The sequence below is a fragment of the Lipotes vexillifer genome, unplaced genomic scaffold (assembly GCF_000442215.2).
Source record: "Lipotes vexillifer unplaced genomic scaffold, Lipotes_vexillifer_v1.1 scaffold763, whole genome shotgun sequence".
Lineage (NCBI taxonomy): Eukaryota > Metazoa > Chordata > Mammalia > Artiodactyla > Lipotidae > Lipotes > Lipotes vexillifer.
In genome coordinates this window covers 3,513,030-3,529,306 of record NW_006770909.1, presented here as the reverse complement: position 1 = coordinate 3,529,306, position 16,277 = coordinate 3,513,030, and the positions used below count along the sequence as shown (strand labels likewise).

At 39.9% G+C, this 16,277-nt stretch overlaps 1 protein-coding gene across 1 annotated transcript in view; it reads right to left on the bottom strand.

Annotated features, from left to right (window-relative positions):
* Nucleotides 1-16,277, bottom strand: part of SERPINI1 (serpin family I member 1) — a 28,541-nt gene that overhangs the window by 7,256 nt on the left and 5,008 nt on the right. The window contains exons 3-5 of the mRNA XM_007446439.1: nt 16,016-16,032; nt 15,448-15,683; nt 8,526-8,623 (exon numbers count right to left, since the gene is read on the bottom strand). Of these exons, the coding sequence (XP_007446501.1) occupies nt 8,526-8,623; nt 15,448-15,683; nt 16,016-16,032 (351 nt within the window). The remainder of the gene's footprint in view (nt 1-8,525; nt 8,624-15,447; nt 15,684-16,015; nt 16,033-16,277) is intronic.

Genomic DNA, 16,277 nt, shown 5'->3' with positions numbered 1-16,277 from the left:
CTCTTTCCCACTGAACCCAGGATCTAATTCTATTTAAGCCTTCATAATATATCATATTCACATTGCTATCTCTCTCTTCCTGGACTGTCCACTTCCTTCAGGCAAGGACTGTGTCCTTCCCCTTAGTGCCCCTGGCTTCTGGCATTTAGGGAGCTTAATGAATGAACTAACCTAAGTAGAGGGAGTTTGCCGGTAATGTGTAATTTTCCAGTAGTTAACCCAACATTTAGTAACTGTTGAATGAAAGGTGTTAGTTATTTCATATTGTAAGACTTTGGGTGTTGCCACTCTGTGGGCACCACGACCACAATTCTGTTCACAATTATGGCTATAAAGTTTATTCTTGTAATAAATAAAATATGTGACACTAATCCAAAGTTGACGGTCTTGGAAAATTGATGGAAAACAGCCCCAGAGAGAGAAAGAATACAAAGACCACACACACACTAGAAAACTTAAAAATCTAATTGAGTAGAAGAGCAAAGGGAATGGGATCTAACAGACCACTGTCATCATATATATTTCAAAGACAGCAAAATAAAGATTGAATCCAACGTTCCAACTCCTGGGGGTGACTGACTGCTACACCAAGGACAGCAAATGTCTCCAGTTGTAAACAAGACTTCACAACACTTAACCTTCAGCAAAACACCACCCCTTTGGATGTACAAGTAGGAGAAAATGTAACAAGTAAGAAATCACATCATGAACACTGAGGGAACAGAAGAAAATGAAACTTTTTTCTCTAGGCACAAACTCCAAGCTGTCACATTAAAATAAAATATAAGCTGAAAGTAGTTTAAGCAAGAATGTGTCTGCTGCCACATCTTAGAAGGAGATCAGATCATACAGGAATACAGGCAAGTTCATAGCTTCTATGTTTGGCCTCCAGTATTGCTCATTCTTGTGTAATTACATGTCAATCAAGGCCATCTGTCCTGCCATGCACTTATTCCCTGAGGGCCTGGACCCTCCTGTCCTATTTATCTCCTCTCCCTATCCCCAGTTCCTTGCACACTTCCAGCCACCAAGTATGCACTCAGGTATTCAAGGAATCATAATATGAGGGGAGTTAAAGAGATTTTCACTGATGAGTTTGTCTTATTTGTTAGAGAAAAGTTAACTATTCTCTAAAAATGGAAATAAATCAATCAATGGCAAACAGAACTACCAAAAAAAAAAAAAAAAAAACCCACACACTGGTCCCAAGCAGCCTTCTTCCGGCCACAGCAGACATTGCTGCCAAATAACCGGTCCTACTTTTCTCCAGGCAGCGTGGAGCAAGGCTTTTCACAATGGATAAGATGGAAACAGTGCCAGCAAACTCTAGGTTCCCCAGAAAAGAGCTGGGCAGTAATTTAAGCGCTTCTGAAAAAAGCAAGGCCAAATACTAAGGCATTCATTCAGTCACTGAGCAAATATTTATCAAGTACCCTGCTCATATGAGGTATTGTGCAGGGCAGCAAAGGCTCTAAGTACCTGTGATTGACATAACGCTGGCCAGATGGCCATCGTGCAAGAGTGTGCCACTATTTCCTTTGTGGAACTGTTCTTAATCAGCCAATTTTAATGGATTTCTGCATCACCAAGGACATGCTTAAAATGACAGAATGAACGGAGTTCCATAACAGAACCCTAGGATACCAAGAATGTCTCTGTCTCTGTACTTTAGTTGCTAAAATACTTCTAGCTTCAGCCCCACCCATGAACTTTAGAAAGGTTTTTAGAATTTGAGCTCCTTCAAGGTAGGAATAGTGTTTGCTTATTTGTTTCTCTGCATAGCTTTTGTTATAGACCAGCAAATATTCATTCATTTATTCACTCATTCATTTATTCATGTACTGAGCACCTCCTATGTGCCTGACATTGTTGATGCACTGGGTATACTATGGTGAACTAAATAGTTCCTTCCGAATGGGGGAGAGAAGACATTAAATAACAAGGACAATAAAAAAGCAAATCAGGGCTTCCCTGGTGGCGCAGTGGTTGAGAGTCCACCTGCCGATGCAGGGGGCGCGGGTTCGTGCCCCGGTCCGGGAAGATCCCACATGTTCCTCCAAGCTTGAGCCTTCTTCTGTCGAAAGAAAAAAAAAAAAAAAAAAAAAAAGCAAATCAATAAATGACCACAGTTTCAGGGTATGGTAAGTATAAGGAATAATATAAAGTGATGGGTTGGCTGGTGACTAGGGAAGGGAAGAGGAGCTACTTGACATTGGATATTAGGAAAGGCTTGTCTGAGAAGGTTAATCTGAAAGGTTGTCTGAGACCTAAAGAATACAAAGGAGCCAGTCCCAGGCAGACTGGGGGGAAAGGCTGGTGCAGAGGCAGATACAAGGCAGGTGTGTTCAAGGACCCAGAAAAAGCCTGTGTGGCTGGAGCATGGGGATTGAGGAGGGCCAGAGGCTTGAGAGAAGCCCCCAACCTGGAGCAAGGCAGAGCCCAGCACCATCTTCTCAGGGCACGCACCCACCCAGCATCTATCCTGCTCCCCACACCGTGCTGGGCTCTGAGGACAGAAAGATGTCTATGACACAGTCCAGGCTTCTGAGGGGCTCCGAGCTCAGTGACAGGTATGAGAACAAACAATCCAAGGGAAAAGTTGAACTTGTGAGAGCACTTTGCACCATCAGAATCCAGATAAGGGAAAGTAAACCATCTAGGAAGGGCAAGACGTCAGGGGAAGCTTCTCAGGGATGCTGACATTTGGACTGGTTCTTGAAGAATAAGTGGAAGAGTGAAAGTCAGAGAAGGGGACAAGGGCATATTCCAAACAGAGAATTATATCTGCAAAGTGAGAGAAGCAGTGGTGAGGGCCTGAAGGTCCAACTGAAGCTGGGGCTAGAAGGAGGAGGGGAGTGGCGGGGGATGTGCTTGATTTTAAGAGCTTGGACCATGATGCTAGGGAGCCCGGGCTTTGGCCAGAAGTAACAGGACATGACGGCTTTGATTTTAGAAGATATGGGTGGCGGCAGCTGTAAAGCGTGAATTGGATGAGCAATCAGCTGGGGGGCAAGAAGATCAACTGTGTCAGCTGTTGCAACAGTCCAAGCAAGAAAGTGGGGTAGAACTGGAATTACGGTGCTGGAAGAGAAAGACAGCTCTCTGACTTACAGGTAGAAGGAGAAAGAGAACAAACAAGGGCAGGATGTAAGAGTCAGTCCAGCATAAATCTGAGCGCTTGAGTCTGACCTGAATATGGCTTTCGCTGTGTCTTCTTAATTCCTTTATTTCACTGGCTCCTTTATTAAAGCTCATACTTCGTGCTGAAGGATTTAGTACTCTCTTTCTCTTTCCCCTTACACCTTCCAAGAGGATTATCTATTAATCCAAATGCTGATGGTCCTTCATTTCCCTTACAAAAATAGCCCTACTCTATAACAGGATCTTCGCTGCAACTAGATGAGCATTTTAAATAGAGCCTGAGAAGAAAATGATTCTCAGCACTCTCTAGATTCCATGTTTATTGCATGAGTCTTTACTATGTTTTATGTTCATGGAATTTAGCGTCAAAAGCAATGGACATCAAAGTGAGGTGAAAAAATAAACACAATAAATACAGAGCATCTCATCTTATTTGTTCCTTCATTCAGGGAGTACGAAGCAGAAAGCACGGTGCTGGGTGCTTCTTAAACACACACAAGGATCAATTATGTGGAAGTTTAAATTCTGGTGGGAGATATCCGATGCATAAATAATGATAATATGAAATTAAACGTGGTATGTGGCATAAGAAAAATAATAGAATATTGTAGTATTTAAAAAGGAGTGATTACTTCTCGTTGGTGTAATCATGGTGGCTTAATAAAGTTGGAGATATTTGACCTGAGGCTCAGTTCAAAAGGTATTTCAGGTGGGAGAAATTTCATAAAGATGAGGGCTGGGGGGATGTGAGGTGCAGAGCGAATGTTCAGTTTGGCTGGAGCACACGCTGTGTGTAAGGAATCAGCCAGAGATGAGGCTGGACGGAGCTGAGGTCTGAACGCCCTGCTGAGCAGTGGACGGTGCACAGCAGACCGAAGGGAGGCTCTGAACAGGAGCTGGAATGATCAGAGAGTGAGTTTTAAGGTGATTGATTAATCTTGGCAGTGGTAGATAAGACAGATTAGATGGTAGAGAGATTGGAAACCGTTTAGGAGGCTATTGAAATAGTCTAGGGCAGCAGTAATGAGAGTCTGAAATGAAAGTAGATGCCATGGAACAGAAAATGAAAGCATGGATTCAAGAGGTCTTAGCAAAAGACTCTCAAGTCATTCAGTTTTTCCAGAAGCAAGAGAATGTCATGTAGGGTATTCTTGGTCCACTGCTAAATCACATTAACTATTTTTAACGAAAGATAAAAATCTCATTACATGATTTTAGAATGTAGCAGTGTCCCAATAGTACTGAATTGGTTTCTGGGTACTTTCGAGTTTTCAAATTCTACTAATAATGTTATTTTTAAAAGATTTCCCCAGTTTTTACACAAGGCTTTTAATTAAAGAAGTAATACATACGCAAGGTAAATTTCCGAACAGTACACAGTGGTCTATGAAACGAAACCCCTTCTCTCATCTAAGAGCCTCTGTCCAGTATTCTCGAGGCAACCACTTCTATCATTTTCTAAGATGTTGTTCAAAAATGTTCTATGCATTTAGAAGCTTAAATACATACTTATGAGGGGGGTGACCTAAGATGGTGGTGTACAAAGATCCTGAGCTCACCTCCTCCCACAGACACACCAAATCTAAAGCTACATATGGAACGAGTGTTGAAAAAGAACTAATAATTAGCTGACCAGCTGGAGGCACAACAAGGGATAAAAGGGCCTCATGGTAGGAGATGCAGAGGGTCAGTCCCACCAAAAACTCCATGCCCCTGTGCAGAGGCCTCCAACAGGGAGGGATCTCATAGGTCCAGAGCTACACCCTGAGGAGCAAGGTATTTGTGCCCCACATTGGGCACCCCAACCCTAGGGACCTGCACTGGAGACACGAGGTCCCCAAAACATCTGGCTCTGAAACCTAAGGGGCTTATGTCCAGGGCACCCAGGGCGGTGTAGAGACCTGAGATACTCCTTTGAAAGGACTTGCACACTGTCTCACTCATCCCAGGACCCAGTACAAAGGCAGCAGTTAGAGAAGTGCCTGGACTATATGTGAAGGAGGTTCATTTGCTAATCTTAAAGCATCTGCTGGAGGGGCAGGGACAAGTTGGGACTTTCTTTGGGGACAGAGGCATGGGTGAGCGCCGTTTTTGCACTCTCCCTATACCTTGCTAGCGCAGGTGGGCACACACAAGCATAGCCTTGCTATAGCCTTGGGTGTGCCCCATTCCCAGCGCTCTTGCTCTACCTCGCTAGAGGCAAGGGTGTGCCCTTCCCCCAATGCTCTTCCCTGCTGGGGGTGAGCACAGTCCACACAGGGGGCGCCCCTTGATTGCCTGGCCCTGGTGGCCAGAGGGGCTTGCATTTCTGGGCCCCAAAGTCACAATCAGAGAAACACTTCTGTGCAGGCTATCACCCCGCTGTGCAGGCTATCACCCCACCCCCCTGCTGGTTTTAGATAGCAGACTAAAACCATCCCCAGTCTGCCTGTGAAAAAGGTCCATTTCCTTGTCTTGTAGCTTCAACCTGAGGGACAGGCTACAGGTTTGTTACACATCTAGGGGCTACAGAGGAGCTCGCAGGGAACGTAGACAGGGAGATACCATCCTTCAGCCCTCCCTTGGCCTCGCCACAACTTACTGGTACCTCCCCAGAGTTTATTCATTCATCTGAAACCCTGATTTTTGCAAACTGTCATGCAGGAACATGTTCAGATCTGGTCTGGAAGTCAGCAGGGTTTATAATTGTGGACCCACAGGGCTGCATGGATTTGCATACTTTAAAAACTGCTTGCTGAAGAGCTGGCTTCTAATCAGCCTAAAACCAGGTGCTGACTGAGATCCCTCTTATTGGAACACTGCTGGGTCTTCACACAGTGTCCACACCTGGGATTTATCAAGTATTAACCAGGCTACTTAGACAATCGCAAGGGTTCAGGAGTCAACCAAGAGCTGGGGAAAGGTTGAACAATAAGGTTCATCTCCTACACGTGGTCATTTCATCAAGACTGGGAGAGGCACCTGTTTTGCTAAATTCATAGAAACAAACACAGAGTCAAGCAGAATGAGGGAGCAGAGGAGTGTATTCCAAATGAAAGAACAAGACAAAACCCCAGAAAAAGACCCATTAAAATGGAGATACAGAGAATAGATTGGTGGTTACCAGAGGAAGGGGGTAGGCAAAATTGGGAAGTAGGTCAATTGTACAGTGACTGATGGTAACTAGACTTAACAGTGGTGATCACTTTGTAGTGCATACAAATAGCAAATTGTGTTGTACACCTGAAACTTATGTAATGTTAGCTACCAATTTTACCTCAATATGAAAATAGAAAGAAGAAAAATACATATAGTCTCTTCCTCCATCTTTTGACCCAATATGCTCCCTCCCATTCTCCCCTTTGATCTTTTTTTCCTTTCTGCTTCCGTAATGCTTTCTCTAGTACAGAGTTTCTCAACTCATTGCTATAGAAATTTGGGGCTGGATAATTCTTTGTCATGGAAGCTGTCTTGTGCAGTGTAGATCACAGGGATGTAGCAGCATCCCTGGCCTCCACCCAGTAGATGGCAGTAGCTCTCCCTAATTGTGACAGCCACAAAGGTCTCCAGCTATTGTCAAATGTTCCCTGAAGGGCAATGTTGTCCTGGTTAAGAACCACTACTACAATAAAACATTTCTATCACTCTTCCTTTTATTAAATCCAGCTGTTTATGTCTTTCTCCCCACGAGTCTATGTGCTTCTTCAGAACAGGTAGGATATCTTAATTATTTCTTCATTTTTATGACCCAGTACTTTGCTCACACTATCTGCCTCACAAAGAGTTGTTAAATGAAAGGAATAGACATGGCATTGAATAGAATTAATCTGTATATCCTAAACACCATGAAAATTCTCACTAAAGTAAAAATAACCAAATACATGCTAATAATTTTCCTGGGTACTTGTGGGGTTACTGAGTGTCATAAACACTTTAATCATCAAGGTTTTCATGTAGTTTGGGGAGGCAAAGAAGTATTACATGTGAGCAAGATGCTGAGAAGGATTCAGTTCTGACGGAGGTTTGATCAAAGAGCAAAGACTTTCCGCTATAGACTCTATGAACTCTGAAAGAGCCTAGTGTGATTTCAAATCTGCACTCATACGTACATTTATGCTCTATTGTCTCTGTACATAGTAAAGGCAATTAAATATTACCTTATAAACCTGCCAGATATGTCAAAAAATTTGACCTACACTGACCACAATAATTGATTTGCCGCTGCAGTGATACTCCTTCAGGACTGAAAAGCAGTAAATATTCTATGTGTGCGAAATAACTGCCTAAATGTTTGGGTGACACACTGAGGAATCTCTAATCAAACTGAAAATAGAGCCATGGTAAGAAAGCAAAATATAATTATTTAGTTGGAATTTGGCCAGTGTAGCATTCTTTGAATTCCTAAGGAAAGGAGCATAAGAACTTTAAATTATCCTGTGCTTGAACCACAAATATATATATATATATATATATATATATATATATATATATTTCTGCCTCAATACAATGTACCCATTACCCTTTGAATCTCCACTTATTCGACCTTCATGGCTCCCATCCAAGCTCCTAGGGCTCTGAACTCTTGTTTTATCTTGATATAAATCTGTCTTTATCTCATCAGAAAACGTATTGTTTTATTTCCCACGTTCTATAGAAATGATGAAAATTATCATTATCTAAGCTAACTAACTCTTACACTCACAGGTACCTTATTTCAATACGTGTCTTGGGATTAGCTGCTTTAAAAATATTTCCAAAAGGATTTTACATTTCTAAGTACTTTAACATTACTAATATGTTAAGATTTTTTATTCTGACCAAATTAGGGCATCTGAATCAAATAATTTAACTGGCTGTTTTCCCTTGGGATATTTTAAATAAATTACTCAACACCCAATATGTCAAAAGTATATTTTGAAGCTACTTCTTCAAAACCACTGTTTTTTATTGAAGACTTAAGATAATATTTACGTCATCTCACAGGTGTTCTTTTTAAAAGCATCTAGCTCTCACAGCAGGCACTCATTTATCCTCCCTTCCTTCTTTCTTTCCCATATGATTTATTATAACCGGACATATTGAGATATTCAATCAACACATTTATTGATTATCTGCTCTACAAGGCATTCTGTCAGATGTGATGGGGAATTCAAAGATGCATAAGACAGGTCTTCTGGAGAATATAATCTGCTATCAAAGATAGACATGGAGCAGAATAATACAAACAATGTTGTGACTGTATTTATAGTTTTGCTTGTAGAAGTTAAATATATTTCTTATATTTATCTGGCAACTGATAACTATATTTTACCTCAGAACTCCTTAATAAATAGAGGATTCACCACCATCATTTTAAAAAAACTTTATGGAATAACATTTTTTTTAAATTGGTGTTTATTTCCTACCAGACAAGGCTGTCAAATTTGCATTTTTGATGAAAACTTCAGTTATTCCAAGAGCCTTCAAAACATGTTTTAAATCAATTTCCTGTTCCACTGTGAACCTGGAGAACACAGAGGGGAAAAAGTATTTAGTTACAGCATTTTAAAAGTATTTAGTTACAGCCTTTACAAAGTATTCAGTTACAGCGTCCAGCTACCTGGGACAGGAATAAAATGTTAGATATGTTGATTTTTAAAAGTCTGTTTTATAGAGGGTAAATTATACTGAAACTGGATTTTGACTATAAGTAGTATTTGATTGTTACTGTAAAAAAAGGGAGCATCGAAAAGAATAACATAGCAGAATCGTATTAAATTATTAAGTAGGAAGCCAGATTGGTCTTAATATGGAATCTCTCCCCATGAGATTGTATCAAACCAATGAATTGTATCACCCCTCTTTCCAGTGAAAGATATGGACCGAGCATGGCTGTCTTAACAAGTGCAGTTTTTAAAAGCAAAGGCTTTTATTACTTTTTTATAAAAAGTGAAAAACTGGTTAGAACTAAATACTTCCTTTTTTAAAAGATGTTGCCTCCTAATCAATACAGATCATAAATATAAGTTTTTAGGCAATGGGCTGTGTCCTTAAAAAAGCTAAGTCTGTAATAGTCACAAAACGTTACTTTAGCATCATTTCTGATGTCTGGTTTTAAGAAGAATGAAAAGAGAATGATTGCTATAAACAAGACTCAGACACCAAGAGGAATAATCAGGGGAAAGCCAACAGATGAGTAAAAGTATAACAAACATATTAGACTAAGTACTAAGTTTTATCTATCTCTTACACTTTAACTTGCACTTAACATTGTTTATTTTATTTTCCACAAAAAGCGGATATTGACTGTGAAAGTAGAAAAGGGGGATGAGTAGGGAAATACATTGGAGAATATATTCAGTGACTTGAATGAATTCTTAAAGTGTTTTCTCTGTGTGCTTTGTTATTTATTTGTTTGCTTATTGGTCACATATGTAGCTTACTATATAATAGGAACTGTTCCAACAATATAAAACAGATTAATTTAACAAAAACAGATTAATTTAAATATCACTACAGCTCTTTGAGGTAGGTATTATTATCTTCAGTTAATATTTGAAGAAACTGAGCAGCAGAGAGATGGAATAACTTGACCAAGTTCATACAGCTAGTGAGTGGCGGAGTTGGGATAGGGATCCAGGTAGTAGTATATACATCCTGATCTACCTAAAATAGGAAAGTGAAGGAAGATGTCAGTAAGGGTTCTTTTTACTTCTTAAAAGCAGCTTGGTTTGTTTCACACTTTTTAGGCTGTTTCGGTGATGATGATATTTTAGCTAGATTGAATTTGGGCAAGTTCCCTAATTTCTGAACCTTGGTTTTGGCATATGGAAAATGGCAATAATAATGCCTACTTCACAGTATTGTTGAGGGGATTAAGTAAGTTTTCTAAACATCTTAGGATGATGCTGGCTCGTAGGAGGCATGCAGTAAAGGGCAGATATGTTAATAGTACTTACCATTTTGCAGTTATGTGTAACAGTCACATTATTATCGATGTTAACGTGTTGAATATTTGCATTTTAGGAGTGGTGGAGTAATTTGATTAAATAGGTATACTAATCTCTGCTACTTTAACTGTAAATTTGTCAGATCTAGTGTTTTTTTTCATTTTAATATTTGTAGTATCTGGCATAAGACCAAATACGTAGGGTGAAGTGAAATAAAATCTAGGTGTCCACGAGAGTGTTTGTTTAAAGTTGAAGACAAGATGTAAACAATTTCCACTTATCCATTCCTTGTCTTTGTTCCTTATGAAACTATTAAAAAATAGCTATTATCCATATACTCTCTCTTTCCTCTTTATATAGACTAATATTAATATAAATAATCATTACCATCTCCCATATACTGAGTGTTTACTATGTCCCAGGCACTAGACAAATCCTTTTGTGTCTAGTATCTAATTTAATCATCCCTGTGATAATCTCACACAATCCTATGAGACAGGTATTGTTACCTCTATTCCGCAGAAGAACAAACTGAAGTTCAGTAAAGCTAAACAACTTCCCTAATCACACAGCTAGTAGGTGGCAGAATAAAGATATGAACTGAGATCTTACTGACTGCGAAGTCCTCCCACCCTTAATCACTATAATACCAACAATGGCTTATTTAAAAACAAACAAACTACAGGAAGATTTTACATTTCACCCACTGATTTTAAAAATAAAAAGCCACAATGCTACTTTCTTTTTTTTTTTTTTTTTTTTTTTGCACAAGCTCCAGACACGCAGGCTCAGCGGCCATGGCTCACGGGCCCAGCCGCTCCGCGGCATGTGGGATCTTCCCGGACCGGGGCACGAACCCGTGTCTCCTGCATCGGCAGGCGGACTCTCAACCACTGCGACACAGGGGAAGCCCCACCATGCTACTCTCTTAAAACCAAAAGACATGGCTGTTTTTGTAAAGGCATTTGATGTAATCTTGTATTTGCAATTTTCTATCTGAATAAATTAAAGAGGTATGCAGAGGGCAGAAGCATCGGAGACTAAGCAGGGACGGTGTGGAGCAAGTGTTAGAAAAGAACAAATATATATTACACATAAGGAGATGTATAAAAATGTGTAAGAATTAATCAAATTCTTTGAAGAAAAACCTAATAAAAGCACTCATGATAAAAAATAAAATCAGGGCTTCCCTGGTGGCGCAGTGGTTGAGAGTCCGCCTGCCGATGCAGGGGACACAGGTTCGTGCCCCGGTCCGGGAAGATCCCACATGCCGTGGAGCGGCTGGGCCCGTGAGCCATGGCCGCTGATCCTGCGCGTCCGGAGCCTGTGCTCCGCAACGGGAGAGGCCACAACAGTGAGAGGCCCGTGTACCGCAAAAAAAAAAAAATAATAATAATAAATAAATAAACAAAATCAGATGGCTTATGCACTGGTTTTCTTTAACAGACGTGAAACTGAAGCGCTTTATTAGTAGACAATCACTTCAAAATAGCAGGATGGTTTCTGGTTACAAAATAGGGAACACTTATCCCTTGATTTCTAGTACTCTGATCACAAATGAAAAACCTGAGACTACAAAGGTAAGAGTGGAAAGATACTACAGCCAGGTACATCTGCATTCCAAGTATTAGAGATTTCATTTTTATTTTATCAATAGATCTTTTTATACCTAAGCTGCATCAGTAAGACTGAAAAGTAAGAATATACAATGAAGAGGGTAATTTCATTAGAACCAAGTTTAAAAAAATCCTACTTAGAGAAAAGTATATAAAAAGATTGATTAACAAAAGATAAATACTAAGACTTAAAAATAAACAATAATAGTAATATTAGATAATAATTATATGATGGTTACTTTATGGCAGGCATCATTCTAAAGTGCTTTTTAGATATTTTACGTATATTATATATTGGAAGAATATTTGGCAATCTCATTTAAATCTTAGAGGTGTATGACTGTGCGTAAATCTTGTGGTATTTCACTGGATTTGGTGATATCACATAGAGATAGCAATCTTACCCTCTTCTGAATAGATTCTTGTATTTTCGATAAAAATACAATTTCAATTCAGCATCTGATTCCTGTAGGATTTACTGTTCAGGGGAAAAAATATTAATACAAAAGTAATTGCCTTTCCCCCCTCCCCCTCTCCCCAAGTACCCTATGCCTCTTAAGGGAAAGTATTTTAAAGCAACTTGTATAAAATCTGGCATAATAGAAAGTAAAAGTACCTGTGAAGCAGGACAAGAATGTGGTCAAATTCAGAAATGCAAAGTTGCATTTTTAGAGTAATGTCTCCATGTGAAAAAACTATACAAACCCTTTAAGACAGACACTTGAGTGAAGCTGGAGCACAACTATTAGAAAACTTTTACCTTTGCTAAAATTGAGTCACATAAATCACTTCCTTCACTGAACATTTGGTGGGTCCTAATGCTGTAAAATGGAGGGGTGGTTAGTTCCCATTGATTATTACCAACACGTTGGTATTTGGAAACAGTCAATCTCTTAAAAAGGGATACCAAATTTATCTTATCTAGCTACTTAGCCTCCCACTCTATGCATTAGCCATGCAGAAGGAGAATTCATGGAACTCCTGGAGAAATGAATACATGGTAATTAACCATGCCTAGTTTAGTAACAGGCATTAATATGAGCAAGCAAGCTAAACTCTTTCATAATTGAAGAGTGTCTCTTAGAGAATGAAAATGTAATTTTCTTCTGCTGCCGCATTCAGTTTCTCAGTGGACAGGGCCCGCAGGCCACATTTTCTGGTGAATGTGGTTGAATTACAATATGTGATACTTAATAAACATTCCTTTAGAATTCTTTTAAAATACTCTTAAATAACTTTGCATCCCTACAGAATTAAGGCATTTGGAGATGCTGCAGTCAATTCATAGAATTTAATAAAAGAAGCATTAACTCTCTACTGAATTTCTCATATTATCAAAAAGAATTCCTTATAAAAATGCAAGGGAAAAATACAGAATTCATGATAAAAGGTCACTGGATGAAGGTTTAAATCTGATTTAGTCATTTACATCTAATTATTAATATTTAAAAGTAAATTGTTCTTTTAGAGTTAAGATATATTGTTCATATATTAAATATGTAGATGTCACTTATCATATATTAAAAAAAAATCCTGGTTTTGTATGTTAGATATTCATTGGCTACCCCTCCTTGAGAATAGACTTAACAGTGAAATCTTTCTACATAAATGTATTGTCATGGTAAGGTATGCAAGCTAAATATCTTAGCCAAAAAGAAAAAACCATTTGGATTATGATTACCTTAATTTTTATATGTAGGCTGAGAAGTATATGGCTATATATTATATATGGCTATATATTATGAACTACATTAACATAATGCATCAATATATGCATATTTCTAGCCAAAAATGTCTACAGTTCCAAATAGCTCTCCTTCGTTAACATAATGTAGCAGGCATCAGCTAAGTTTTGGAAAAATAAGCATTCATATAAGATGTAATTTTAAATGACAATTCCTGAAATTAGAATAAATATGAATGAGTCAATGAGGTTTTAGTAATTCAATTTTTTTTTTTTTTTTTTTTTTGCGGTACGCGGGCCTCTCACTGTTGTGGCCTCTCCCGTGGCGGGGCACAGGCTCTGGACACGCAGGCTCACTGGCCATGGCTCACGGGCCCAGCCACTCCGCGGCATGCGGGCTCTTCCCAGACCGGGGCACGAATCCGTGTCCTCTGCATCGGCAGGCGGACTCTCAACCACTGCGCCACCAGGGAAGCCCAGTAATTCAATTTTAATACTAATATCTTATTTCTCAAACTTCAATATTCATATTTGTGTAATTTTCTTACATGGAATGAATATTGGAACTCTACTTCCACATACACACACACGCACATGTTTATCGGCTGTTTGCGTGTTTTGTTTTCTAGCCTAGAATTTATACATTATGTTTATAAATTTGTTGTTTGGTTTGCTGGTCTAGCTCCCCTATTACGTTTTAAAGTATTCAAGGGCAGAATAATATCTTTGGTTGGGTTTGATTTTGCAAACACACTGTAGACAGGAGAGAGAACTGACTTTACCCTAGAAGAATTTACAGAAGGAAAGCAAGGCCTACAAAAAAGGTAATTTTGTTGTGGGGTGGTAATGTAAATGTACTGTCATAACAGGGAGGTGCATAAGTGAGGCAAAATGAGGGTCACCTGCTCCATCACGTGGTTCATGGAAGGCTTCCTAGAAGAACTGGTGCCAGACCTGTACCCTGAAGGCTAAGTAAATAATATCTGGCAAAGGTATGTGAGGAGGGCATTTTAGGCCAATGCAAAAACATACATAAAGGGCTTCCCTGGTGGCGCAGTCGTTGAGAGTCCACCTGCCGATGCAGGGGACGCGGGTTCGTGGCCCGGTCCGGGAAGATCCCACAAGCCACGGAGCGGCTGGGCCCATGAGCCATGGCTGCTGAGCCTGCGCGTCCGGAGCCTGTGCTCCGCAACGGGAGAGGCCACAACAGTGCGAGGCCCGCATACCGCAAAAACAAAACAAAACAAAACACCATACATAAAGACCCTGAGGCATAAAAGAGCCTATGGTGTCTGTGGCATAACTGCACACAAGCACAGGGATAGTACCTACTACAAAAACTGAACGTGGTGAGTGGCCCGAGATAGGGTCGAGGAAGTGGATGGTAGTCAGAACATCAAGGCCCTGCACAGAGAATTTTAAGCTTCTTCCTGCTTATTTATGGTTGCATCTTGGCACCTAGAGCCCATGACTTGCTTGCCCTTCTTCCAACAAAGTAGAAGATTATTTTTTCTCCAGCTATTATCAATTTAAATATGAATGAAATACAGAAGACTGTAGATGCAAATGATATTCAGAGACAATCTATTGAAAAATCTTCTAAAATGAAGCTAAGAATATTGATTCATATCTGAAACTAGGTCTTGGTAAGTAGTATAGAATGATCAATGAGTCAGCCTGTGTCTCTGGGCAGGACTGAATGAGTATGAAAGAATACTTTTTTTTTTTTTTTGGCGGTACATGGGCCTCTCACTGTTGTGGCCTCTCCCGTTGCGGCGCACAGGCTCCGGACGCGCAGGCTCAGCGGCCATGGCTCACGGGCCCAGCCGCTCCGCGGCATGTGGGATCTTCCCAGACCGGGGCACGAACCCGCGTCCCCTGCATCGGCAGGCAGACTCCCAACCACTGCGCCACCAGGGAAGCCCTGAAAGAATACTTTTTAAAAGATGGAGGAGCTGGAGGAAGAGAAAGAAGCGGAGGAAGAAGAGAGCGACACAAGACAAAATTCAACAGCAGTGGCAAGAGTTTCTCTGCGTCAGAACCTTCATTGATACCCTCCCTCCATGTTATCAGAGGGAGTCACACGGGAACCTCTCACCTGGGGAGGTATACTTCCACTTTTTGCTTCTTCACAGAGTTTGCCCATTCTTCAATCAGCTGTGCTTTGACCAATGGCTCCAGAGTGGCCAGTGGAACTTCCTGTCTGGACAAGACCAGCATCATACTTATCTCATCCCCCTCATAGGGTATTTCCAGGACTTGGTAGATACCACCAGCTTCATTGGAGCCGTCACTAAATTCCCCTAAAAAGAACAGAAAGGTGATAAAAGGCCCCTATCAAGGCTTAACTAAAATGTTTACATTTGTTATAACTTTCTTCCAAAATAGTGTGTAGAATATAAAAAATTCAGGCATCTGAGAAGAAGAGGGTTTATTTTAAAGTAAGCCCTGAAATTCAAGTGAATCCTCAGCCCTACAGAATTTATTTTATTTTAGGATCCCCAGAATTGTTTCACATTTGTCATGTCATGTTCTCTAGACTTACTTTTTATTTTTAAATGAGATATCTCAAATGAATATATTTTAAGGATATCATTTAAAAAAATGAAACATCATGATTAGAAAAATAAAGCCCTGGATCCAAGTTGGATGTAAATCACATTTACCAATATCCACCCGATTTCTAAGAAGGGAAAAACTGACTACATAATACCTGGTACTCTATTATAACCGCAGCTAAAAGTTTTGAGGCCAAGGTAGCACAGCCAAAGTGAAATCTACTTCATTCGGCAGTAGTTATCCAGAGCATTTGTGGTGATTAAAATCTCCAAATTAGATAATTAGGTAAATTAGGTAATTGGCTTTGTGTTCTATGAACTTAGCTAAGTTGACCAGGCTTTCATTAAAAAAAAAAAAAAAAAAATTTTT